The following is a 26,691-nucleotide window of genomic DNA, read 5'->3' on the forward strand; positions in this document are numbered from 1 at the left end:
AGACATCCCTGGAAGATGGTATTAGGCAAAACCCTAGGACTGGCACTGGACATCCTCTGAAGCCACTGGCCAAACTCAATCAATTAGACACATCCAAGAGCTGATCCTGTCCCTCTGCTCAGCCCACATGGAGGTGCATGAAGGCATGAATGAAATTAATGAATGAAAATACGGTGGGCATCATCCATGTAAAGTCCTTCCCACGTGGGAGATGTGTGTCTGTCACTCCAGGACAGGGAGGGAGGTGGTTGATCTGGAGCCCTGTAATGTCCAGTGAGCATCTGTCAATGCTCTTTAACTTTGTTCCTCCAGAACAGCCTCAGGCACCATCACCTCAGGGCCTGCCATTGCCAGTGGGACAGACATGGATGTGGGACAGACAAACGCTGCCGGGAGGCACAGGAGGAGGAAAACAAATCTCTGTCTCCTGCAATATGAAGAGGTTGCCTGTCAGCACTACTAAAGCAGGTTTGGTAGCAGGGTCTGCTTGAAAACTTCTGCAAAGGCAAGCTCATTTCTTGTTTGGGAGAAAATTGGCTTTTTCTGCCTCCTCTGTATTATTGGTGTGAAAGTGGAAAAAATGGCTGAAACCAATAAATGTGTTTTCTGCTTTGCTGAGCAGACTAGACAAGTGTCTGATGGAAGGTCAGCAGAAAGAGGAATTTCTTGACGAAGTTATTTTCTCTGTTGGGGGAAAAGATAACTGTGCTACCCAGGAAAGACAAGGAATGACTTTTCTTGTGTTGGGTTGGGCAGATTCACCAGGATCTCAGCTACCACATAGAGTATCATGCTGGCTCCTGGGAAAGCGGCAAACTGCTGGCTGGATCCTGGGTGTCCAGGCAGCTGTTCTGGCTGTGCAGGAATACATCAGGAGTGCATAACAGCCCTTCTTCAAGGAGCTCAGTGCTGTGTCTCTGCAGCACTAAGTTATTCTCCAAAGCTGCTTGAGGCAGCTTCACTGAGAACTTGTAAGAATTCATTTGGGTTTTTTCCCCAGTTCTACCAGTCTGGCAGAGCCCTCAGGGGATGTGCTGTGTTTTAGATTGCCTTTCTCAGCCTTGATTTTCTGCTGCCCATAGTTCTGCTCCTCTCCTATTAAGAGGTTTTGCTGGTATGAGTCAAAAGTTTCACCACTCCTACTTGTAACCTGCTCTTTAATACAGTCTGGAACACCTTGGAAGTCTCTCATTACACCAACATCCATGTTGCCTTTGGCTCAGGGTTGGCTGAACCCAGTGCCTACCTGGCATGCAAGGCAGTGGTAACACCTCCCACCCCATCTCAGTGAGCATGCAGGGGGTGCCCAGGCAGCCCCAGAGCTGAGTGTGCATGGCATTTAGCTAAATGCCAGCAACAAGGGCTAGGCAGGGTGTGTTATCTCTGTAGAGGATATTGTGCTGATTGTCCATCTTGTTCTGCCCAGTATCAGTTTGTGCTGCCTGGTTTTCTGGCCAAATGTGTAGGGAGTGCACCCAGGTGTCCTGGAGGTGGGGAGGTACCTTATGGTCTCCTGGTGCCACCTTTCCTCTTGCTTTTACTGTTTAAATTTTATGCCCAATGCCTATATGAATGTAGCACTGGGTTGGAAGATGCACTTGGCTTTGTCCCTTGTTTCTGCTCTCTTCTCCCAGCTGGGGTCCTTCCTTCTTGATGGAAATGCCAGTTTTTCCCGCACTGGTGAGGAACCTGGAGCAAACCATGTATGGTGAGTGTGATGCAGACTTTGGCCTTAAGCAAAATCATTCCTGTGCCAATCTCACTTGCATATTTGGGGAAATACCTTTCTTCTGCTTGCATGCTTCCCCAAACCCTGCTCCTGCCAGGCACCACTACCCAAGGGAAATAAAAAAAGTCTGGGACAGGGCTGGTCTTCGATGGGCACCATAACCCAGAGCTGTGTGTGGCCAGAAATGTCCCCAACAGGCTCTGATTGCAACACTGCACACTACAACAATGATTTCTCTCTTGGTTTTAGATAACAATCTTGTTGGGGCAGGGCACAACGCTTTTTCAGCTTGACATGTTAACGACACCTGAGATGCTGTTTGTGAAAAGCAACACGATGGTTATGAAACAGAGGAACTAAGTGAAAGCTAACATGCCTGAGAAAGTGAAGGAAAAAGAGGGCATAAACAAGAGTGACAAATAATTTCCCTGTCTCTGGTGAGCCCATGGTCCTGGGTCACAAAGCCCATGAAAGTTCTTCAGCTCCTGGCATCTCCTCTGGCTGTTCCCTCGTGCCCTCCTGTTGTTATAGCTCTGCTGTGTTGAGCAGAGCCATCACTCACCCTTTATTCTCCTTTTTCACATTTTCTTTTCAGAAGCACATGTCTCCATATTCCCTTTTCTGGAGATTATATAGCCCCTGGGAGGGATGAGTTTTCTCAGGAGAGTCACAAGCAGGAAACACCTCCTTTGAGAGCTCGAAATGGCACCAACCACCAGGAAACTTTGCTGCTCTGGTTCTAGCTGCCTTCTCCTACTGACACTTGCAGGGCTTCAGACTTTTCTTCCTTTTGCCAAATCCTCCCTGTCTCACCATGGAGCCATGACCAATGGAAATTAATCACAATTTTAGGAATTTATTTGAATGTTGCTATGAAACAGGTCAGGGCAGCCAGTGAGAGGCTCTGTTTGTGCAGTCACCCACAGAGGAAAGAAGACGTTAGTTTTGCTTTGAAAAATAACTCTGTCATGTGTAAAGGGCGTTTTGGGTTTGGGTGGAAGGCTGCAGCCAATGAAGGGGAGATGAGTTTCAGCCACACAGCCTAACCAAGTAAATGTGCAAATTTTCATTGAGGTTGTTTTGTGCGTTGCACATCACACGCTGCAGCCAAATGTTCATCCTGGGCTTAGGACTGGATGCATTGTAGGGCAATTAAAGTCAAATATTCCCTCTCCTCCCTGGGCCACAAGCAAACACGGCTGTGGGGGAAGGCCAGCAGAGGAAGAATGACATCATGAAACCCAAGAGGGAAAGCAAACACCAAGTCAGCACCATGTGCAGGTCAGCCACTGCACCAGGACAGACTTTCCTCTTTGTGACTTTCTGTGCTCTCTGTTTGCCCAGCAGGATTTTATTGGGAAAGCTTTCAAGCACAGGTGTGCTATACACCACAGCTCACTGCAGAAGGATCTGGTCCTCTCTGCTTTTCCAGTCCTGGTGGTGGCAAATGGAGCACAACATCCTCACCACCCTGCCCTGATGAAGCAAAAGGCCATTCAGCCACGCTCTGCCTGCAGCCCTGCATGGCCAGGGCTGGTCCTCATGCTGCTCCTGCTGGGGCTGGGCTCAGGGCTGGCCACCAAAGTGTGTCCTTAAAGCATGGAAGCAACTCATTACAGGCAGCAAGACTCCTCTCACAACACAGTGGTGCTAAAAGAATGGTGTCTTTTCTTACAAGGAAATTACCTGAACCCCACGTAATTTTTAATATGTTTTTAAATCTAGGATGGAACAGTGCTGGTGCCAGTCCCAGTGCCACAGATCCAACCTCCTTGGATGCATGGATGGATGGATGGATGCCATTCCATGCCCAGCTGCTTAAAGCACAAAGGTTGGAGAGTGGGCAGGCTGTACACAGGTAGGCACACTTGCATGCCCACATCCAGGTGTCTGGGATGCATTTCAACAGGATCACTTGTAGGAATCAGTATAATATGGAAGGGCTGGTAGGATTGGCCCAAAAGTTCCCAAGCTGCAACATCCCCTGCAGTCTGCTAGCAGCAAAACAAGGTTTTACTGAGCTCCCTTGCTTAGCCCCCCCAGGTCAAAGCCAGGGCTGTGCACACAGTGGCTGGTGTGGCTACAAATAACCCACTAACAAATACAGAAGACTGCCCTTCCACCAAAATGGCTGTAATTTATTATGAATACAAAACCTGAACTGGCCAAGACTTGCAAAGCAGCACTATAAAAAAAAATTAAACCTTCCTGGCACTACAAGTCCCAGTGCCTGGAACACCTGGTTTTGCAAAGGACCCTCAGAACTGGGAATAAACCCCAAAATTTATCAACTTGTTTATTTTTTTTTTTTTTGGTAGAAGTAAGTTTCCCATGTTAACAAAAGCAGAATGGTTTTATTTAGTGTTCATCTCACACCTTTGACAGCTGCAGCTGTCAGGCACAGAAGTACAGTATTAAAATAAACTGAACAGAGTTGCTCATTGCAAAAATCACACTATGCAAACCTGTGGATTGTAACATCAACAGTATAAAATGTAACAAAATTGGAACTTTTAATTTTTTTTAGGCTTTTAAAGATAATAGTCCAGGCTATAAAACTATATAAGCATTGAATAAGAAATGTTAAAGTCAACAAGTCTACAACAGATACATCTTGTAAAAACTCAATAAATTATATATATATTTATAATATCTAGTAACATTTAAAACCATGCACAGTTTTGTACATTTTTTTTTTCAGTACAGGAAAACTCTTTGCTTCGAGTACTTGGAATGTACACAATTAGCAGACATTTGTAAGAAAATACCAAAAAATTCTTTTTTTTTTATTCCAACAAAACAAAAATCTATAGAAATCTACCTTCTCAAACTTCCACTGAAGTAACCTCAAACTATAAATTATTTATTTTAGGATAAGGATTCTGTGGCTCTAAGAAGAAAAAAAAAATTAAATGAGATGCTGTCATCCTGTTATTCTGAAACATTGATATGCAATATGCACCAGAGAAAAATGAAAAGAAAGAATTCAGGATGTAATTTGCTTTGCCTCTTCTGGTAGTACATAAAGAAGTCTTCTGGACAAAAAACAGAAACCCCACCCACAAAAAATCCTCAGCCCAAACATCCCCCACTGTCAGCTTGATCCATGCTAACATTCTTTAGGTCACTCCTGTGCTTTTACACAGCTATCTGGCGTTGAGGAACAAAACAGCATAGCACTCTAAACACCAAAAATCAGGCATCACTGGCACTTTCCAATGTGTTAGATGCAAAAGAAATATGCAGCTGTAGCAGCTCTCCTGCAAACAGTGTCACTATTTTGCTCACATGGCATTTCTGAAGCCCAAAATACAACAGTACTGGCAAAGGGGAGAGAAAAAAACCTACCCTGCACCATCCAAAGTCAACATTTCACTTCGCTGCATACTTGTTATTAAATCGACCACAAAGAATACCTTCATTTGAAAATAGAAAAATAAACACCCACACCCCCTTAATGCACAGTGGTTAAACTGATGGAAGAATTCTTGGCGCTGTTTTTCTGAAATGTGTAAAAATCATCTCTCTGCTGCTATTTGTTTGGTTTTAACCACTGGTGATGTATTGAAAAATAAACTTACCTTTGCTCACTGCAATCCAGGATAAACTAATATTTTTTTAATGAATACATATATATATTTATAACATTAAATGTAATTTGTTAAAGGACTGTACAACTATACATTCTTTCAATATTTCCCATAAACACAAAGGAAAAACTTGATTAATATATTTTTTCTCCATTTTTAATAAGTTAAAAAAAACACCCTTAAGTTTGGTGAAATTTAAAGTTTACAGTAACGCTATGCTATTTAAACCAATGAACAGATATGTTAATGTCTATAAATAACTTTACAAATATACATGTTAAGGTACAATTTTTAAAACAAAACTGTGAAGATACAAAACAAACAATCAAAAACATCTTTTCTTTTGCCCAGATCAGTATATCCTAGATTGCAATGCTCGTATTTTGAGACTCTCTCTCTCTCAGTACTGCTTTATGTTGCATTAGTATTATACATTCTTTTCTTTTAATATATTTATTTATATATATACACGATATATTTATAGATATATACACAGATTCTCTGGAATAAACCTTTTTGATATAAGTTAAAGGCTCTTGCCTACAGGTACCCGTAACTTCTTTCTCCAAGTCACTGCACGCAGATGGAGCCAAACCTCTGGCCTCGAGGGGTGCATGGAGGAGCTGCTCCCCACACTCACCCCGGGCAAGCAAGAACAGGCAAACCCCAAAAATGAGATTTATCCTTTTTTTCCCCCCCAGCTGGCCGGTCTCAAAGGTCAGGGTGTGATGCTCTGCTCCCCAGGGACCCCGCGGGGTCTCTGCCGTCCCTGGGCTCTGCTCCTGCCCTGGCACCGACCCATCGCTCCCAGCCCCGTGCAAGGGCCAAGGCGCCGACACTTCAGATGACTTGACCATCTCTTTTTACCATTTTTACTTTCATTTCTCCATGACAAATTTGCATTTTACTTAGCTTTGTTCTCTCTTCTTCCAGAAAGGATTCCTTCTATGTAGCTGGGTAGTATGATCGTGAAGCTATAAAAACGACGACAACAAAAATATAGATATTTTTATAAATATATGAATCCCTGCAGGCAACGTGGCTTTTCAGCTCCACCAAAAAGGTTCATGTACAGATTGCATAAGCGAAGAATTTCCACATTCTTGACACTTTTTTTGTTGTTTTTTTTTTTTTTAAAGGAAGATTTCTTTTTCTCTTTTCTTCGTATTGCAGGCACAGAACGGTTACTGTGGCACTCGGAACGCGGAGGCTGGGAGGTCAGGGAGCTCAGCACCCCCCAGGTTCAACATTCTCCTTGGTAAAGGAAAAATCCCTAACAAAATGGAAAGTAAACAAAAAATCAAACAAACAAAAAATCATCTAGGATAGATCATCTTGGCAAGAGATTAGTTCCTTCAGGCCAAACAGTGCTTCTTGACTTTTCATACAGCAATAGGGAAAAAAAAAATTTAAAAAACAATTGATGAAAAAAAGTTTTTTTTTTTTTCTTTTTTTTCTTTTTACCCTGAACAGCTTGTCAACAACACAAATCTCCAGGCACCATCACACACAGTTCCACTGGAAGATCCTTCAGAACGGTTTCACGCTCGGCGCCCCGCACTCGTGCCTCCCCAGGCATGCTGCCTAATCGCCTGTCCGTCTGTCCGTCTGTCTGTCCACGTGCCCGGGGGTGCTCACGTCCGGATGACGCCGTTGCAGGGCGGGTGCTTGGGCAGGCAGGGCTCATCAGGCAGCAGGTCATGTGCAAAGACCGAGTCATCCCCTGAGGAGCAGGTGCTGTGGGTGTCCTGCCCGGCTGGCGAGTACTGCTCGAAGGGCACCGAGAGGTCCAGGTACTCCTGCCAGGGTGACAGAGCCATCAGTGCTGGGGGTCCCCCATGCCAGGGACCAAGTGACCCCCTCCCAAACCCATCAGACCACACTCACGTCGGTGGATGTCACAGTGAGGACCCTGTCCAGGTCTTCCACCAGCTGCTTGAAGGTGGGTCGCTGCGAGGGGACGGCGTGCCAGCACTCCCGCATGATCATGTACCTGCACGTGGGGACATGGCACAGTCACATGTGATCAAGTGACACCACACACCTGCCCACCCATCTCCAAATGGCTGAAGGCATGGCTGTGGCCAATGCAGCTTCAGCCATGGCCAGCTGAGGGGAAGAGGAGGGGTTTGTGGAGCTGTGGTCCTCATCACTGATCAGCTGATGGTTTTGTGGAGCCATGGTCCTCATCACTGATCAGCTGATGGTTTTGTGGAGCCATGGTCCTCATCACTGATCAGCTGATGGTTTTGTGGAGCCATGGTCCTCATCACTGATCAGCTGATGGTTTTGTGGAGCCATGGTCCTCATCACTGATCATCTGATGGTTTTGTGGAGCCATGGTCCTCATCACTGATCATGACTGACACATGACTGTGCCCTCAGAGCAAGAGGGGGACCTGTCCTGAAGGTGACACACCAGAGCTACACCCCCAGGTGCCACCTGCCCAGTGAGGGGAGGTGCTGCGTGTCGCTCAGTAGCCTTGGGCTGAGGAAAGTCTACCTGGAGATGGCCACACCACTTCCCAGTGGGGATGTCCCAACAGGCCAGAACCCAGAGTCCAGCGGGGTGTATTTGGCCTCAGAGGGAATGGGGAATGCAGCAAGGTCAGCCCCCAGCACACACTCACAAATCATGGGTGCAGTTTGCAGGTTTGTCCATCCGATGGCCTTCCTTCAAGAGCTTGAAGAGTTCCTCAACGGGAATTCCTGGGTATGGAGACCCTCCCAAAGTGAAGATCTCCCATAGTAGCACTCCAAAAGACCAGCTGGAAACCAAAGAAAGATCTTTAAAATTCAATGAGGTTTTTTTTCCAAGCCCCCCCATATCCCATCCCCCTTGCTTGGCTTTATTTCTGTGCAGCCATGCATAGCTAACAAAGTCATCAATAGCATGACTAATTGCCTAGGCCATTTTTACTAGTTACTTGGAGATCTCTGCTGATCCAACTCAATAGCAAAGAAATCCCAGGCACCAAGTCTGAAATTGAAATGAGCATTTAATCAGATAGGTGACAGCCCATCTATCACCGCCAGCTCTTTGTTAGGTTTTCCACCAGCTCCACTGAATGGAACAAATCAAATTATTCATGCACGGCTTCACTGAATTGCAGGCTTGGAACCACAGGCCACTAATTGTGCAAGCTGATACCAAAACTTGCTTGTTACAACACCAATTTCACTGGCCAAGCCGGGGGAAAAATACCCCAACAAAAATCAGCAGAGCACTAATGTTACACACTTTAGTCCTGCAGCTGTGCTCTGGTTAAAAGTCCTTTTTTTCAAAAGTATCTTTTCCCTTCTTCATTTTCTTTCTAAAAACAGGGATTATCTGTCTCTGTTTTGCTTTCATGCACACTCACTCTCCCATTCTCTAGCTTTGATTTATCTGTCATGCCCTCTGCAGCATTACCTAAGCAAGGAAAGTATGATTTAAGATTAATAAAAGCCAAAATACCTGAAAATTACAGAAATAGAAAGGATTTGTTTGTCCAATTGTGAGCGGTGAGTTCTGGGGAGAAGGCAAGCTAGCTACAAAATTATTGATCAAATATTAAAATAAAAAGCTAGTGTATATGTGGAGCTGCTTCAGTCCTTGCAAAATTCAGATGTGTAACTGATTTACATGTAAGGAGTGCTCTGCTATTTGGTTACTGTGCAGAGGCACTAAAACAGATGAGACAGGATTAGAAAAAATAAAGAAAATAAATGAAATGGCAAAATTAATCTTAGACTATATTTGTTGAATATTCTTTGATCAATTCTAACAAGAGACAGAATATTTCAAGCTCATTCCACATCCTTGAGTGAAGTGTAACAGTCTGGGGCAAAGTGTCGAGGACGCAGAGGGTAATTTTTTTTCTCATGAGGTTTTTTTGGCACAATGTTTTTCAACTGCTAGATGAATCACCTCATCTATAAAGTGGATGAAGTACCTGCCTGCTTTCCAGTAATTTTTCAGCAGCTCCCTAGAGACCCTCAGGTGAAAGCAACCAGATAACAGCAAAATAAAACCACGTGCGTGAAGACGCAGCTTGGAATCAATTCCTGTACTTTTGCATCCCCAGGCACTCCAGCAGGGAATGATCCCTGGTCAGGCTTAGCAGTACTTTTGTCTGTAAGATACTATAGGTGTTGATTTCCCTGTTGTATTATTTTTTTTTTAAGTGTGGGTTTGCTTACACATCGCTCTGGTGAGTGTAGACCCGGTCAAACAAGGCTTCTGGAGCCATCCATTTCACAGGCAGCCGACCCTGTAATTAGGAAGACAATGGGAACATCCCATCAGCATATTCCCCCAGCCACAACGGCACCATCTGAATCTTCTTTTCTAATCCAGTTTGAAACATTTTCATTAACAGCCACATCTGCCTTCCCGGTCACTGGGCAAAGCAGCAGTGGCCATATAAACAGATTAGAGCATTTGATCCCTGGATCTTCACTGACAATCTCTGCAGTGAATGCTCTCTGTAGAGGACTGTATTTCACTGCCAAGGCAGGTTTAACATATCAGTGCATCTAAATCTTTGCATGGGAACAGCATCCAGGGCTCATAGATGCAGTGAACTCTGTGGCTGAGCATGGGACAACACTTTCCATCTCTTTGTCTGGAAAGTACAGTTGACTCCAGGTCCAAACCCAGTTTAGGCTCAACTTGAAGGGAATCTTCCAAAGAGTGAAGGCAAGGGCCAGGTCCTCTAAGAAACAAATCCTGATCCTGCTGCAGGCTAAAGGAGGAGGTCAGATCCCATCCTACATCAGGGTCATAAACACAGACTGTCATGTGAGAAATACAAGATGAGAAAGGCTAGATTAATCATAATTCTCTGGGGCTTTGTTTGGCCCCTGAAGGGAGACAGAAAGTACTGTTTTGTGTTTGAACCATGATTTGGATATGGGGGAACTTTGTCCTCTTCTCACCCACTGTCTCACTGTGGGAGACAACTAGAGATGAGACACAGGCAGGATATACAAATGGGATTATGCTCTCAGTTGTTCCATACAGCTCAAACAGGGGAAAATCCATCTGATCTGTGATTAATATTCCCAAGAATTGTTATTAATTTATTATTAAGAAATCCTGGCAATTAAGGAAGATTTCTGATATGCTATTGAAGTGGATCAGGATGGACATGGTGGACTTCCAAGGACTGCTTGGATATTTAAACCCCTTGCAATCCCAAGACCCAGGTTCTGCACTGCCCTCAATCTTCCACTGCCATCTCCTCACTCTGTCCTAGTTAGGGTTTTCTCTCAGGGCTCAATATCTGCTGCAGGCTCTGAACCAAGACACAGGGCTTCTTCTCTCAGCCCTTCATTTGCAAATTTTTCTCTACAGAAAATGTAAACAACTCCAGGCCTCAGCCCTTGTCTGGGGCCATGTTCTCACTCTTGGCAGTGGAGCCAAGAGGCTCAGATGTAAAAAAGAGAGAAATACACGAAAGACAGGTAGATCCAGGTGTACAAGAAGTGACATTCCTCTGTCAACGGCTCTGGTGAGACAGAAGTTAGCTCCTTGGGACCTTTATGAACAGTAGTGGAGCAGACTGGAAAGGGCTCCATTCCTGTTTGGGAGAAACCTGAGTTTCTCTTAGTCTAAAGCATTGTGGCCAGAGCTGAAACCTCACAACCAGCTGCTAGCAGGACCAGGATCTGTCAGGAAAAAAACAGATGGTGGACAGACTGCTGGGACCTAGCCTATCTACAGTCCCTCACCAGGTGAAGTCCCTGTCAGATTTCTTCCTCCTAAGCCCCTCTAGGAAGGGAGATGTGGGACAAGGGCCTCTTGCTGCAGGGATGACTGAGCCCCCTGCCAGAAGAAGAACTGCGTGCGCTTGGCAGCTCTGTACTTACATTGGTGGTTTTCTTGTAATAGTCAATGTTGTGAACGTCTCTAGCGAGGCCAAAATCAGCAATTTTCATCACATTATCTTCAGTGACTAACACGTTCCTGGCTGCCAAGTCGCGATGAATGCACTGTGAAAGGTGAGCGAGGCAATAAATAAGGGCTCGTTAGCTGGAACCAACGGCACCGTGTGGTTTATGAGCTGAGCTGCTGTTTCATTGACTCCCGGGCTCATAAAGCTGTGGGCACTGCTCAGCTCCTGGCTCTGTGTGTCACCACCCCACTGTGCCTGCTCAGTGGGAACCACCTCTTAGCAACACTGAATTGGTGGCCTCGGAGCCGGCACGGCCACGCACGCGCCTTTCCTCTCCAGATGGGATTTAGCGATGAGAAAACCAACTTCCCTCCCCTGGGATGTGCAGCTGCTTTTCTGTGCTGTTTCCCCCACGAAGGGGAGTGCAGGGTGATGTTTAAGGATCTTCAAATTAAGGTATCCCGACTACATCTAAAATGCACAGACTCAAAGAATGGTCTGGGTCGCTGGTGCTTTTATAGGCATTTTGTGGGTGCTAATGGTCCTGCAGATGACAGCTGTGCAGCTGCATGGTTCAGGAATGCAGCCAGCATATGGGGACTTTGCACATGGATGAAGCCTCCAGCTTCAAAACCCCAAGATACTTCATCCAGCAAAGTTTGGCCTCTAAAGGGAGAAGCCTGTAATGTTTTGCCTGGGGTTGTCCCACACACACAGAGCATTCCCTGCCTTTGAACACGTGGCTTTGACCAAGGCTTCTACCAAATGAGGTTTCTCAACTCACTTTCTGAGATGCCAAGTACTCCATGCCCCGCGCCACCTGGTAGGCACAGGAAACCAGGTCCTTAAATGTCAGCTGCTCCTCGGGCAGCTTGCAGGTGTCAAAGGAATAGTCCATGCCAGGTGGGCGCCGTGCCCTGAGGTATTCCCGCAAGTTCCCCTTTGACGCGTATTCCACCAACACGTAGAGTGGTCCTGCGAGGAACAGCCCGTCAGCATCCAGCAGAGGAAGAGCTGACCACCCAAATCTCATCTGGGCCAGTTTGGGCAGCCAGTGATTACAAAGAGGGGATGGCCAAATCTGAGCCTCCCACGACCCTGCTACGTACCATCCTGTGTGCAGGCACCGAGGAGGTTAATAATGTTTTTGTGCTTCCCAATCATTTTCATCATTTCCATCTCAGAGACCAGGTCAGAAAGGTCTTTGTCTGTTGCATCATCTGGAGAAAGCAGAGGAGGAATGCAAAAAAATGTCAGGAAGAAAATGAGTGTTTAGGAGTATAGTTACAACTGCTGTGGAGCCATGTGGGGGGCTTTGATGGGGAAACAATACTCAGAATATGGAAGTATTTGGCTTTATTCTACTTTGGGAAGAAGGATCAAAATAAAAACAAAATCTACTACCATGGCAACAAAAAAAGACAAAGGAACAAATAAGTGAAGGTAAATGTTCATATGGACATAAATAATGCCTTTTGTCTTCTGTTTCATCCACACAAGTATTAAAAAAAAATTCCCATGTTGGTATCTGGTACCTGCTTTTCTGGTGGTTTCTGTCCCTCATCTCTAGGGGACAGCAGTTAATGATGGTGGAAGGTCAGGGCTGGGAGGGAATGTATTTTTTGGATTAAAAGTTGCCATTTCTCTACAAAATTAGAAAAAACTATCTACAAAAGTAGAAAAATTTGCAAAACCTCCCCAAAGGAATGTTTTGGTTTGAAAGATGGAAATGCTCCTACTTCTAAAACCAGCTTCAGAAAAGACTCAAGGAAATGTAAATTAACCAAATCCATTTCTGATAAGAAATGAAGGAAATGTAAATTAACCAAACCCATTTCTGATAAGAATTTTTTTTTTTCCCCAATGTCCCCCCATGTAACCTCAAGCCCAGGCTGCTCACTGCCCTCCTTGCTCCAGGTGAACTCCTCAGCTGTCTGTGGTTACTGTGTCTGGGGGCAGGATGGGAAATGGAGACTTATCCAGAGGCGCCCACTGAATCCTCCATTTCTGTCTCCCTTTAACTTCTCAGGTGTCTGGGACCAAGTTTCCTCAATGAAGAAGTTCCTCAAGAAGGAGTTTTTCAGCTGAAATTCCACAAACTCCATCTGAGGTTGCTACACAAGCTTTTGGTAGAACAGGCAGCGCTGGTTAGGGGAGGAGTAAGGAGTGGGCTGATTCATGGAGCTGGCTAGAAGTGAGGGGGATTCCCCTTCTCCTCAGGGATGCTATTACCCCCTGGCAGAGAACTGGGTTAATTCCCAGTGCCTCTTCCTGATGGGATTTGCACTTTTGCCTGTTCTCCAGGGACAGCCCTCACCCCCAGGCTATGTGGGTAAAGGGGAGGAGGAGAGGCTGTTCCTGCTTTCTTCTGTTTGTGTCTAGTTTGAATAAAAGACTTAAAAGAGGAGCAAAGAGAGGAAATCCCAGCACAATATGCTGTTCTGTCCTTTGTGGACTCCCCATACCTTTTAGCATCTTGACAGCAACTGTGATGGCCTTGTTTGGCTTGTCCTTATCAATCCCAATGGCTTCTGCCATCACCACTTGGCCAAAACAGCCCTCACCAAGCGGCTTCCCCAAGGTCAGGCTGGAGGGGGGAACAGACAGACAGGCAGACAGGTAAGTTAGGGGGTCCTGGTGTGGGGACACTCCCAGCAGGCACAGAGACCCCAGCCCGTGGCTCTGACTGACCGAGACCGTGTCAATTCCCACTTGGGATCTGGAGGTAGTTCCAGCTCAGAGACGTTGGCCAGCATGGGCCCATCGCTGGAGGAGAGGCGCGTGATCCGGACCAGGGGCGTGTTGGAATTCATGGAAGAGTTGGACTCCAGCGACACCTGCTTGGGTAGAGCAAATGAAGTGTTATTGCCAACTGTATCTCCAGGGCAGGCTGTGTCTGAGATGGATCACTGAGGAGGTTTGAACTCTCTGGGCCCATGGACAGATTTCTGGGAATTTCTAACTGGGAAATGCCCCCACCCTTGCAGAAATCCACTCCTTTAGGCACTTGTGGTCAAGTGTTTAGCAGATGGAAAGGAGGGACAGGTCAGCCAGTGCCCTCCAGCATCAGGAGGTGTAATCCATCCAGTTGTTCTGTTGACTTCTCCCATCCTGGCACTGTCAATGCCCACTGGGAGCTTGCAGCCAAAGCTTGAAATCTGTACCCCTCACTGTGGGGTTTCACATGGTGTCTTTTGGTCCTGCCCCTCTGCAATTTCATGCAGCAGAAGATCTCTAACTTCAGAGAGGACCTTTGCCACCATCACAAGATTGGCTTTGGGCTCACCAGTGACATCTGTGAAAGCAGGAATGAGCACAACCAGTGCTCTTTCTCCCCAAATCCCCACTCCTCCAGGGAGCCTGGACTGGACTTCCCCTGCCAGATGTGCTTTCTGTGGCACTCACATCTGCACTGCCAAAACCTCTTGGGCAAGGCCAACAGCAGTGGGGGCTGCTCAAGAACCAGAGTCAGCTGCCACCTCTGCCAAAGCTCCATGGGCATAGAAATAAATAAAATATTAATTATTTCACACTTCTAGGCTGCAGCCAAATTATGTCACTCTTGGGCAATGTTTTTCTGGTGGAGCTTCTCACCTAGAGAGAGAATTTCAAAGAGATGGAGGAGGGAAAAAAAAAAAAAAGAGGGATACCATAGAGGGGAATAGGAATCTTGTATCTACTTTCTGTTACCTGTCTCTTGAGTGGGAATTTGGAGACTTTCTGAACAGTGGGGGTGTTCATGGCTTTTTTGCTTGGCATTTTCATCCTCCAGACAATCACCAAGACCAGCACCAGGAGAAGGAGGAAAAAGCCAGTGCCATAACTGAGAATGCCAGTGTACACTGAGCCCGAATCATCCATCTCCATGAGCTCCTCGGCTGCAGGGTGACAAGAGATGGCAGTCAGGACAGGCTGGGCAGCTCCCCACACACAACTACACACATACAGCACAGGGAATCTGGGCAGAACTTGTTCAGCTACATCAGTGTCAGTGACTTCAGTAAGGGACTCTCCCAGGCCAGTGGTTTTCCACCTGCAGCTGTAGTTAAAACATTAGTTCAGTTTACCTTTTTTGGGGTCATTTTACTTTGGGTTTTTAAGATCCCCCAGCCCACAGATTGAAAACCACTGCTCTAGGCTGAAGGCATCTTCACACGTCTGTGCTGTCCCTCTGACCAAGATCTTGCTCTCTCCACAAACCCACACAAGGTGTCTGGGATGCCTTGGATGTGCAGAACTGGGGTTTGCTGCACTTTGCTGATTCAGATTCTCCAACAAACATTTCCATCAGACCAGTGCCTGCCCTGAGGGACCAAGGGGCTTGAACAGCACCCAGCAGTAAGGCATCACACAGGGAGAAAGTCTCAAGAGAAAAATCTGCTTAATTATTTAATGAAAACTTAGTTCTGCTGGGAAGAGGCTGGAAGGTCTGTCCCAGAGAGGTGGCAGAGCCAGGAGGGTGATGGCATGAGCCCATCAGCAGTGGCTACCTGCTTGCAAGACTTCTTAGAGACCAGCAAAGGCCAGCTGCGTTTTCCCCCTTGTTCCTTTCAGGACAGGCATGGTGACCAGAGGAAGGAGCCATGGTGGGACTGATTTTCTGCCCCCCAAAGGTGTGCTGGCATCAGAGGGACAGTCAGCAGTGGGAAGCTTTATGATGAAGTCATGCTGGTGTGGTTAGCTCAGGAATGGGTCGTGTCCATTGCTGAGCAGTCCCTTCAGCAAGCAGCAGGAGCCTTTCCCTGGCAGCAGCAGGCTCTGGTTCAAGTATTTGGTGGCAAAGCCCAGGAGGACATGGAGAAAGGGCTGATGGTGACAATGGGGCTGCTCCAGCCTGTGTGCCAGCTGTGAAGGGCCTGATCTTGCCAATGGCCATTTCCTCCCCTAAGACAGGAGTGCCAGATCTCCTGGGATCAGGCACTGTGGTAGGTAATGCAGCTGCCTTGCCCTCTGCTCTGTCCCTCCTCCTGTAGCATGGACAGGGCATTGCAAGCTGAAGTTCCCCAGGTGGGCTGTATCCTGCACCCCTCTCTGTGGGGGCCTGCTGCTGCTCAGATAGCTGTCCTTCACTGCATCTGACTTCAAAATAAAGTTCTACTTTTTGTTTTTTTGGTCAGTTTTCTCCTGCTTGTTTTTTGCTTAAATAAGAGGTGTGAATTCATAAACTGTAAAAGCAGAGTGTGAGTCACATGAGACAATATCATGATAATCTGAAAATAACAGAGATGTTAGTCTTCTAACCAAAGGAAATGTTTTCTCATCCAGTGGATGTCAGAAACAGAAACAGGATCAGATCAGCTATTACAGAGCTGGCAAATAAACAGGAAAGATGAGCAGATCCCACTGGCAGCAGGGTCGGGCATGGAGGAGACCTTCTCAAGCCCCAGTAAAAGTGATTCCATCCAAATCACCCGCACAGATAAAGTCAAGATTAGAAATGCCAAAGTTCCCTGCTCCTAAACGCATCCTGAGATGGATGTGTTGTGAGATGGACCCAAATGTGGTCTATGACTGGGTAAATCAAAGTGGGCTCTTTAAGATTTTGGGTGCCTTTTTAGTAGATGGGTATTGAACATACTCAAGGTTTGCTTCTGCACTGCCTGCAAGGCACAGCACATATGAGGCTCAATGTGAATATTGCTGGTACTTCCCTAGACCATGCTCAAGCCTGCCCTGCAGCCAGAGGCAGATTCAGCAGGTGAAGGGGCAGCACAGCCTCATTCCCCCTTTTGCAGAACAGCTCTCTCTGTTGCACATTCTGTGCTGGCTTCATTGTCAGTAAGAGCTTTGCACATGAAAGGACCACAAAATTGAGGTCACTCTGGCCTCGGGTTTCAAGCCCACTGCAGCTTTCATCGATCCCAGCTGGAGCAGGCAGCATGCAATGCCCCTGGGAGCCAGGACTCCTGTGCTCTGCCTACAGATGACTCTCCTTGACCTTCTGTTTGAGATCGCTATCTTGGCCTGCTCATCCGTGAAGTGGAAATAATGCTACAGGCAGGGAAGGGTGTGCTCACACCAGACACTTATGCATCTAATTTTAGGTTAAGATATGAGGTCAGACAGAAAGGATCCTTCATAAGATGATCCACAGTTCATGCCCAATTTAGGTGCCCTGGATCATCTGATGGGGAGGTTTTCTTCTCCCACTGTCAGTGTAAGAAGACAAAGCTCCTTATTTTGGCACTTAACAACCCTAGCAAAGAGGCTGTGAATACCTCCCTGTTATTAGACAGAAAAAGATTCTGTGCATTTTACTGTATCATTACTGCAATAATTTAAATTTTGAGATTCAATGCAAAAAGAGTCAGCTGCAAGTATGCAACAGGGGTCTGCAGCAAATCCCAGAGAAGAGACTTCCCTGGAAAACGCCTCTGCTCCAAGCAAGGGGCAGCCTCCGGGAACTTGGCATTTCCAAAGCAAAACATCCTGGAGAGGGAGGGAGAGGCCAGCACAGAAGGAAATACCTGGTAGCACCGTCAGCCAAGCAGAGTGATGTGAGAACCCAATAGAATTCCCTGCGAGACAAGTATATTCCCCAGCATCCTCAAAAGTAACATTTCGCAAGTACAGAATCTCTAGCTCCTTATCCGTTGTGTTAACACCTGCCGTCTAGGGGGAAAAAAAACACACACATATAGAAAGAGGGAAAACAGAGAATAAGCCACATTCCCAGCAAGTGTGAGGACACCACAGGCAAATTTCAAAAGCAGATTAAGGTGTTTTTTTTTTATTATTTTCCAATGGCCCATCTTCCGCATTTATTTATTCATTCCCCTCTGCAACCTGTAGTCAAAAGCAAAAAAAAAAAAAAAAAAGTTCCCTTCACCAGGTTCTTACTCTGTCCCACTAAAGAAGCATGCAAGCAAAAGCATCCAAATGAAAAATTGCCCCCACAATATGACTGACTTTGGGTTAGTGAGGTGAGTACAGGGGTGGGGAAAGAGAGATGGGAAATGAGGACGGACAGAAAGAAAGAGGAAAGGAGGGGAGATGTAGTGGGGAAAGATTCAAGTGCTGATCAGAGGAATATATGAACATTATAGTTCATGAGTTCATTGAAAATACAGCATTCTAGAGTTTTTTAGAATTTCTTCAGTGGACATCTCAAATCCATATATTGATTACACAGACCTTGACACTGCAGTAGAAATCTGGCTGATAACCAGAGGGTGCCTGTAAGGAACTTTCCTGCAGTGGCACTAAATAATACAGCAGTCAACCCTCTAGGCTGGAGTCATACCCTAGAGCCCATGAGGTTGGTTCTCCCCTCTAGTTAACATGTTTGCTTGCATGAGCCAATGTTGATATTTATTTCTCCATTACTTCTCCAAGGCACAAAACTGATTTTGTAGGTGAAAACTCAAAACAGTTTAGTTTTCCAGAGCTTGGAACGTCACAGGTCATTAACATGCAATTCTGTTATCAGCACTCAATTGTAAAGAAAGGAAAGGAATAAAAGTATGAAAAGTTGATAGGAAAATTTGACAGTCATTTTATTGTGGGAATTTTTCCATGGCAATTGCTGTATAGGCGTTACAGTCTTGTAAAAAAAAATTAGCAAGAAAATAAGATAAAGCCATTCAGCGTCAGTTGACAGGGTATAATACAAAATGAATAGTAATTTTAATCACTAGATTCTTAAAAATGTTATAGCTCATTCTTGCAGTTGCCAGGGCCTTGGGACAGAGTCTGTGGTTTACCTGGTTTTGGTTTGCGAATGTGGAGCCAAAATGGCTTTTCGGCTATGCCTACGAAATTGTTGGCTCTACACAGATATTCTCCTTCATCTTGTTCTGTCACATTGAACAGATTTAGGTTAGCATCGGCTTCAGCGTTTTTACTGATCCAAGACTGCAGGAATAGACAGAAACCTGAACTTCAGTAAACCAAACAATAGCTGCATGGCACCTACATCAGCTAGGCTCGACTGTGCACGGCTGTGGTGACATCCCCGGCTCACCCTGGGCTGACACACCTCACCCAGCACCTGGGTGGTGAAAAGAAGCTGCCTTTGGCCCCCAAACCACATGCAGGTGAGCTCCCTTCCCTTCACACATGCCATTTCTTTGTAAAAACAGACCAGTTTGCCCCTTCTCCATCTGACAGCACTCAAAGGCCCCACGGTTTCTGAATAACTCCACACACAGGAGCACCAGAGAGAGGGCTTAAAGCAGAGATTTGTGTTTGCATCCCGGCTCAGCAAATACTGTTTCAATTATCAGATTCCAAAATAGAATTTGGAAACAAAATATAAGCAGTGGCGGTCTGAAACTCGCTGCTGACTTTGCCTTTCAGAAATTAGCTGTAATTTTTTCCACTGCTTATAGGAGCCTCTTTACTAAATAAAGTGGTGTATATAAATCAAACAAACTTCAGACTTTTAAGCAATGGGTTTATTTCTCTTCTTCTATGCTGCCACAACAGCACACCAGCTTTTTCCCTAAACACTAAACAGTTGTTTTTATTTTGGCTGAAAATGCATAACTGTTTTAAGTGGCCTCAGAAGAAGCTTCAGTTCTGGAAATGAAAATAAAGCAAATGTCTTCTCTGTTTTGGTCTTACACTCTCCAGCCCAGGCTTGATGCCTTTCATTTCCAAGCCTGATCCTGCCAATATGACTTGCAGCTCATTAAAATCATCGGGGCAGCCAGCTCTGATAGGTTATTAGGAACTGAACCCAGAAGAGGCACCAGAGAGGAGCCCCAGGGTCCATGTCTGATGACAAACACCACCAGTTTTGACCTGAGCTCATCTCCAAGGCTTATGTGCAAGTCTGTCTGCCCTGACTAGTGGGGAAACGTGCCTGCCTGCTGTTGCTGCCTTGTTTATAATTAAACCAGGCATGTTTCAATGCAGAATGTACTATTTAGCTTTTGACAAAGCTTGGGCACAGTCCCCCTCTGTAACTGGAATGCATTTAGTGCTCTTCTGCAAAGAAAAAGGGGTTTTCTTTGATCACAAATTAGCTCAGGCTTTCAGGAACTGATGCAGGTGATGGCTTGGTTTTGTCAGGCTGTTTAAAAAATGGTTTGAAAGTACAGCATTCAACTTATCCATCTGGACTTGGGTGGGGCTTGACACCCCCTCACCCTCCCCTTTAGATGTAGGGGGGGGGAATTTCACATGCTGGGCACCTCTCTGTCTCCCTTGCTGTGATGGAGATTGGGATATTCCCCACACTTCAACTGCCCCATAGCAGCTCCTACGCTCCACAAAATCTCCTGAAAGCAGGAGGGAAGGGCAGGCTGATAAAAAAGCCTTATCTCCCTGCAAGCAGCAGAGCACAGGGCAGGAGAGAGCAGTTCTGTGGGCAGAGGGGCTGTTAACAGCACCCTGCTCCTGCCAGGATGCTGGGGCAAGGCAGCAGCACTGCATGGCATGAGGGAAACAACTCCGTAACGCCAATGGACAGCCCTGAGACCACAGCAAGATCATTTTATCAGATCTTTACATATAAAAAACAAGCACACCACATTTAAAAAGGCAAAGAAAAAAAAAATCCCTGCAAAGCTGGGCCTGACACAGCTCTGTGGAGGCCCAGGACTGGCGCACAAAAGATGCATCCCAAAATGGAAATGCTCCGTGCCCCAGCGCTGATGCCGGCATTAACACAATTCAAAGCATTCCTGATTAACCAGAAGTAGTAAATAGACGTGTGCTGGTCCTATTCAGCAAAAAAACATAAAACCAAACAAAACTTGTGCTTTCAAATGCCTGCCTGTGCTCCCCTTCGAGGAATGCGGAGCCTTTGCCATCCACAGAAGAGAAGGTATTTGGCAATTCTAATTACCTACCCACCCCGGTGCCGCTCCAACTTAATTTTAAAACACTATTTATAAGGACTATTTATATGTTCTTTGCCACAGCAAAGCAAAATGGGGGCTTGTGCTTGTGACACAAGGCACTGTTCACAGCCGCTTTGCAAACTTCCAAAAGGTAGCACTTTATCCCACAGGGACCACACACGGAGCTCAGAGACTATATGAGATGGCATGTGACACAACCAGCTATTCAGAGCTTGGTGCTGGGCTGTGAAACCAGGGGGAAATTCAAATATGCATAATTCAAACACATTTGGAGAGGTGGCGAGGAATAAAAAGTTTTCTAAGCTCGCGAGAAGCACATGTTGCCAGTCCTGAAGAACTGTCTCCAACCATTTCTTCCAACCAATCTGTTATTTCAATCTGTGTAATTATTTCCAGGGTCTCTGGCTTTTATTATAATGTATCTGGCTGCGTTACAGTTTTGTAGATACCGTCTGATAAGTGGTGGTTGTTTTTTTTTAAACTTCACACAAAGAGAAGAAGGGTGTGTGCAGCAGGATGTGCACAGGGAATGTCCACACACAGGACAGCCTCAGCTTGAAGCTGCAGACACAAAATCTGCTTTCAGCACTAACTGCAGAGCCAGAAAAACTCTATTTGGCCCTATATATTTTAATAAACACCACCACATGATGCCTTTAATTATTTTTTTTAAGTATTTTAGAAGTTCAATGTGCTCCTCACTCCCTATTCCCTGCTATTATATTTACATTGGTTGAGGGGAACCAAATCACCTGGCTTTGTTATGGCTGTAATCTGAAAGTTGCCTTTCAAGAAAGCATTTTAGCAAGTAAGTCTTGCTATGTACTTTTTGCTCAATTAAAAAAAAAAAAAGGCTTTTCTGAGCATTGATAATAGCAATGTTCACAAATTTAGTGTCTGGAACAAGATTATGTTGGCTCTCAGGTGCTGGTAGTCCAGCATTACTTGGTATGTGCATGCTGCAATGTGCTTACTTGGAAAAGGAAGAATGTGTTTTAGTTGGGAGACTTTTATTTTAATAAACCCTGAAAATACTTCCATTGAAGCTGTAAAAAAAAAAAGGGTATTTTTACTATTTTGGGTCAAATGCAATCTGACAGCTCTTTCATTATGTTGCATTTCTCACAATTGCCTCAGCTCTTACAACTTTGCTTATCTGTGCCACCACAGTAGTATTGTTATCTCTGGCAAAGAGAAGAGTTTGGAATATCGATTTCAGGACATTTTTGCTGTATCCCCTCCAAAAAGAAGAGTAATCCGCTGGGCAGGCTTACAGAAGGACTGCCCTGAGGGTGAGAAGGAGGAGCATGTACCAACCTTCAGCACTGTGACATAGGGGGTTCCATCGGGTCCGTATTTGCTGCCATTGACTTCCACGTGTTTCAGCCACTGGATGTGAGGCTGGGCATCGCTGTAGACCTTGCAGTGAAACTCCACATTGCTCCCCACCACCACAGTCTGGTTGGCAGGGAGCCCTGCTTGCAGGATTGGTCGGTGGGGTGACCTTTCTGAAAAACAGAAAAGAGGGGAAATCCTAATTTACTTGTCTTACTTTTCCCCCAGCAAGTATTCTCTGAAACGTTAATCTTCTGGCTTTTCAGGGGAAAGGGTACAAATTAGGGTGGCCTGATCACTGCTCTACCCAGGGCTTCTCAAGCCAGACAGGGAAAGACCACCTGGGAAGGGAGGTGGCATTACAGCCCTCCCATTCCTTCTCTGGGCCCTCTGCAGACCCACTAAGTAATTTACTGATCACAGATGTGAGGCCGAATTGTTGGCCAAAAATAAACTTGTTGTTGGTTTTAGAAGACACAAAATCCAACACCTTGGGAAAGAAACCAAGTGCCTGCTTCCCATCTCCTATCAGGCAGCTATTCCACAGGGCCACAGATGAGCTGTTGAGGGAAAGCAGTGGGATCTCACCTAGCACATCAAGCTGGTAGGTGTGCCTAATGTTGCCATATTTGTTCTCCACGACGCAGGTGTAATTCCCTCGGTCTGACGGCACAACGCTCTCCATCACCAGGCTCCACTGCTGGTGTCGCAGCTGGGAGAGGAAATCAAAACATCAAGACCTTGCAAACCAATGAAAAATCATTGAGCTTCCACACACTCGGACCCCAGAGGAAGCCTGAACATCACAAGGACCCGTTTACAAGGGTAATTAAATGAAAAGGACAAAGTTTTTGACAGAAAGAGCCATGAAGTTCTGGAATGGTCTGCCCGGGAGGTGGTGGAATCACCAGCCCTGGATGTGTTTAAAGAAAGACTGAATGTGGCACTTGATGCCATGGTTTAGTTGAGGTGTTAGGGCATGGGTTGGACTCGATGGTCTTTAAGATCTCTTCCAATCCAGTGATTCTGTGAATTCTGTCAAGTCTTAGTGAGAAAAGGCATTAAGACCAACGCAAAAAATGATGCAACACAATGTAACACATTGAGATTTCAATAGGGACTTATATGTTTCCACAATAATCACAATAACAAAGCTAGCTGACAACTGAATGTGGCATCTCCCACTAGAATAATGACTTCAGCAGGCATAATATAGGATCTATATTTTATGTATTTTATATGTTTTAATATTCTGATCTATATTTTAAAATGTGTGCACTGTAAGGCAACAGATTATGGCATTTGTCTGAACAGAAACAGGTTTCTCTAACTGAGTTAGTCCCCTAAATTCCCTCTCAAAAACAGGAGCAATCATGTCCAGCCTCAAATCCGGTCCCTAGGACGCTTGGCCAGCCCTTCTATTTTGGCACCAAGTTTTATACTAGTTGGTTTTCTGGTTTTTTATGCTAGTTGGTTTTCTGGATGTGGCTCATGTCCAGAGTTGATGGTGGTTCAGTAGCAGAAGGGAAAGCACAGCCCCTACCTCCACCCTGACCTGCTGCCCTGTGATCTCAGCTAGAACGTTTATTTCTAATGATTAGAAAGGAAATAATGGATATGGAAAGCAAATCTTGAATTAATACAGAAAGCAACCAACAGTAACAAAGATGACTTCAGGGTGCATAGAGTATGAAAGCTCTCCAAATCTCTGGATATTAATTTGATGCCTTCTGCCGCCCAAAGCAGAACATTTAACTTTATTAAACGTTTTGAAGGTGACCCCAAGGACACAGAAATAGGAGATTTACAATAATGCTGCACTATAGAATGTCAAGGGCTGATGGAAAAAAACAAGGGTGTAATTGCTCCTGGAGATTTCTTGCTGCAGCAGGTGAACTCAAATATGAAGTCATTTAACCTCTTTTGCTACACATAAATTGCATCCACATGCTTTCCCTAAGAGGGCCAAGTTGCAATCAAAGCCAGAACTTTGCAAAGAGCAGGTTTAAAACCATAGGAGACGAGACAGCTTAGTTGCAAGATAAGCAAGCAAATGTCATTTTAACAATTTGTAGACCTCTACAGCTCTGAAAACAGCATTGCTGAGCACCCCATTTTTCAGAGAACGCTGAATATGGCATTTGTTTTCATTTTAGAGTATGGGTAACAGGAGGCTGTGGCCAAACATTTTGTACAGACATCTCAGCTGTGGCAGATGTCTGGTCAGCTCTGACTGCACCTCTGCCCACCCAGGATGGCACAAATGGAGGAGCTCAATGAAGGAGCAGAACCAACGTCTCACCTTTTGAAAAGCAACATCCCCCTTGCTGCATCTCTGTAACAGTGTAGAAATTGCAGAGTAAGAGAAGCTCTTGAGAACAGAGTCTGGACCCTGAGCCCACAGCTGAACACACCAGACTGTCACAGAAGTTTCAATGCAAATTTGTGGCTGCTCAGTGGCTCATTTCCATACTGGCTTGTCTCATAGTTGTGTCTAAAGCTTCCTTACATCCTCTTTTCAGCATTGCAAAATGTTTGCATCTGGAACCCCCAGAAGCTACTCCAAGGAAATTGGGCTCCAGACACATGGATGACTCCCTAGTCTGACCTATATTCTAAAACTAGGTCCAAATTAGGTGTTTTACAAAGAATGCACTTTTAAAGACACTTTTATGACACTTTCAAAAACTTCTCTTCGCCGGGTTTGTGATGGGAACTTTGTACTCTGAATAGAGAAGAACCTGGGGGCACAGACTCATGGGGCAGAACTTGTTTGGAAACTTAGGAAGACATTTTTAGTTTTGAAAGCCTTTGGCAGAAGGTAGTAATTCTCATGTTAGGATAGTCACTGCACTCGATAAAACACTAGAAACATGAAGTGACTTAGCACAGGCATTAATCAAGTGGCTGAGATACTGGAAATCCCTCTGGTTTATTTGGTGTTGTCATTCTTGGCTCCTTGTGAAACAAACATTTACAGACACACTTGCAACCTCGTGTTTGCCAGACTGGTATGCAAGTCAGTGCAATGGTCTGGGGAAGGGATAATCCTCCATCTCCCCTCCCCCTCAATCTTCCCTTCTAGGGTCATTTAACACACACAGGCTTACAATATTAGAGATTCCAACACGGATTTAACCATTAATGCTCTTTGGGAAACTTCATATGATAAGTCATATGAATTTCTTTCCTTTACTAGTTAAGGATGAACTGTAACAAAACCAGGTTATCCTGCCCATCATGTTTTCAACACTCGCCCTTCTCTCTTGCAGGGTGGGTTTACACTGGCCAGTCACACGGGTCTAAATGCCATGTGCAAGGGGCAGATGTGGAAGAGTGGTCAGCTTTCATTTGCTGACAACTGACTTCTCACAATCAACATTAAAAGTCTTTCACACACTGAAAACAAGTGAGAACATTCCCGGCTCAAGGATTTCTGGGTTAAGACCAGATCTCAAGATGAAGCAAGCCAACCAAACTCTGCCAGATCTGGATCTTGCCCATTCTTTTCAAGCTGCCTAATCCTGTTATGAAGTTAAGTTGTAACAGGGAATTTAAATCTTAAATACATGAGATACCGAGCAAGTTTTCAATCCCCTTTTCTGGTTCAAATCTCAGCTGATATCTATCAGTATATTTATACTGGATGAGATTTACACTAGATTACTTATATCTAACTGTGGCTCATGACCAAAAGCAAGCAAATAAAGGAAGGAAAATTACAGAGAAAGATGTCTTTATATCAAGAATGGGACAAAGAACTACACCTAGACAGAGAGCTTAAACCAATCTTCCTGTAATTGTCCTGACATTGCCTTCAATAGCTCTTTTAGGCATTGACTTGTTGCTGGAAGGTGCCCCCAGAGAAACAAAGCACAGCGATGCCAAAGACTCACTACTGTGTTTCAGAGGATGAAACGTGTCAATTTAAACTCAAAGATAGATTAAAACTACTGGAAAGTGGCTAGGGGAATTGCTTTCAGCTTCAGATTTATTTTTTTTTCCTGCAGGCATAATTTAGTGCAGCTGATGTGACACAGTTTGGTAAAAAGCCTCTGGAATGGCGCAGGCAAGGCTGAAAACACTTCAGGATGATCCTTACAGCCTGCAATTAGTAAAAGATGCTCGTGCTTTGTGAATGTCATCTGCTGAAGAGCAGTTTACCCCCAGGAGCCCCAGGAGCTCCCTCCCCACTTCTTTACCCTCCATGGCTTTTCAGAAGATCCAAACCTGAGCGTGTTCTCAGCCTCATCCAGACTGGAGCAGGGACAGGACTGAGGAAGGAGCTTTAAAGGCTTCACTGAAGCCATCACAAAAGGCTCTTTCAGGAACAGGTCTGAGCTAACAGG

The 26,691-nt window shown here is 45.3% G+C and overlaps 1 protein-coding gene across 2 annotated transcripts in view; it reads right to left on the reverse strand.

Annotated features, from left to right (window-relative positions):
- Positions 1-3,846: 3,846 nt before the first annotated feature.
- Positions 3,847-26,691, reverse strand: part of FGFR3 (fibroblast growth factor receptor 3) — a 55,896-nt gene continuing 33,051 nt past the window's right edge. The window contains exons 6-18 of one of the 2 annotated variants that reach the window (XM_036382136.2): positions 22,931-23,054; positions 22,325-22,515; positions 17,666-17,810; positions 14,889-15,076; positions 13,890-14,035; positions 13,664-13,785; positions 12,308-12,418; positions 11,983-12,173; positions 11,173-11,295; positions 9,502-9,572; positions 7,950-8,087; positions 7,207-7,312; positions 3,847-7,118 (exon numbers count right to left, since the gene is read on the reverse strand). In XM_036382136.2, coding sequence (XP_036238029.1) covers positions 6,954-7,118; positions 7,207-7,312; positions 7,950-8,087; positions 9,502-9,572; positions 11,173-11,295; positions 11,983-12,173; positions 12,308-12,418; positions 13,664-13,785; positions 13,890-14,035; positions 14,889-15,076; positions 17,666-17,810; positions 22,325-22,515; positions 22,931-23,054 — 1,821 coding nt within the window. In that variant the 3' untranslated portion in view covers positions 3,847-6,953. Of the gene's footprint in view, positions 7,119-7,206; positions 7,313-7,949; positions 8,088-9,501; positions 9,573-11,172; positions 11,296-11,982; positions 12,174-12,307; positions 12,419-13,663; positions 13,786-13,889; positions 14,039-14,888; positions 15,077-17,665; positions 17,811-22,324; positions 22,516-22,930; positions 23,055-26,691 lie in introns of both variants that reach the window. The other variant, XM_036382135.2, reaches the window with a different exon arrangement.

Source organism: Molothrus ater, chromosome 4 (genome assembly GCF_012460135.2).
Source record: "Molothrus ater isolate BHLD 08-10-18 breed brown headed cowbird chromosome 4, BPBGC_Mater_1.1, whole genome shotgun sequence".
NCBI lineage: Eukaryota > Metazoa > Chordata > Aves > Passeriformes > Icteridae > Molothrus > Molothrus ater.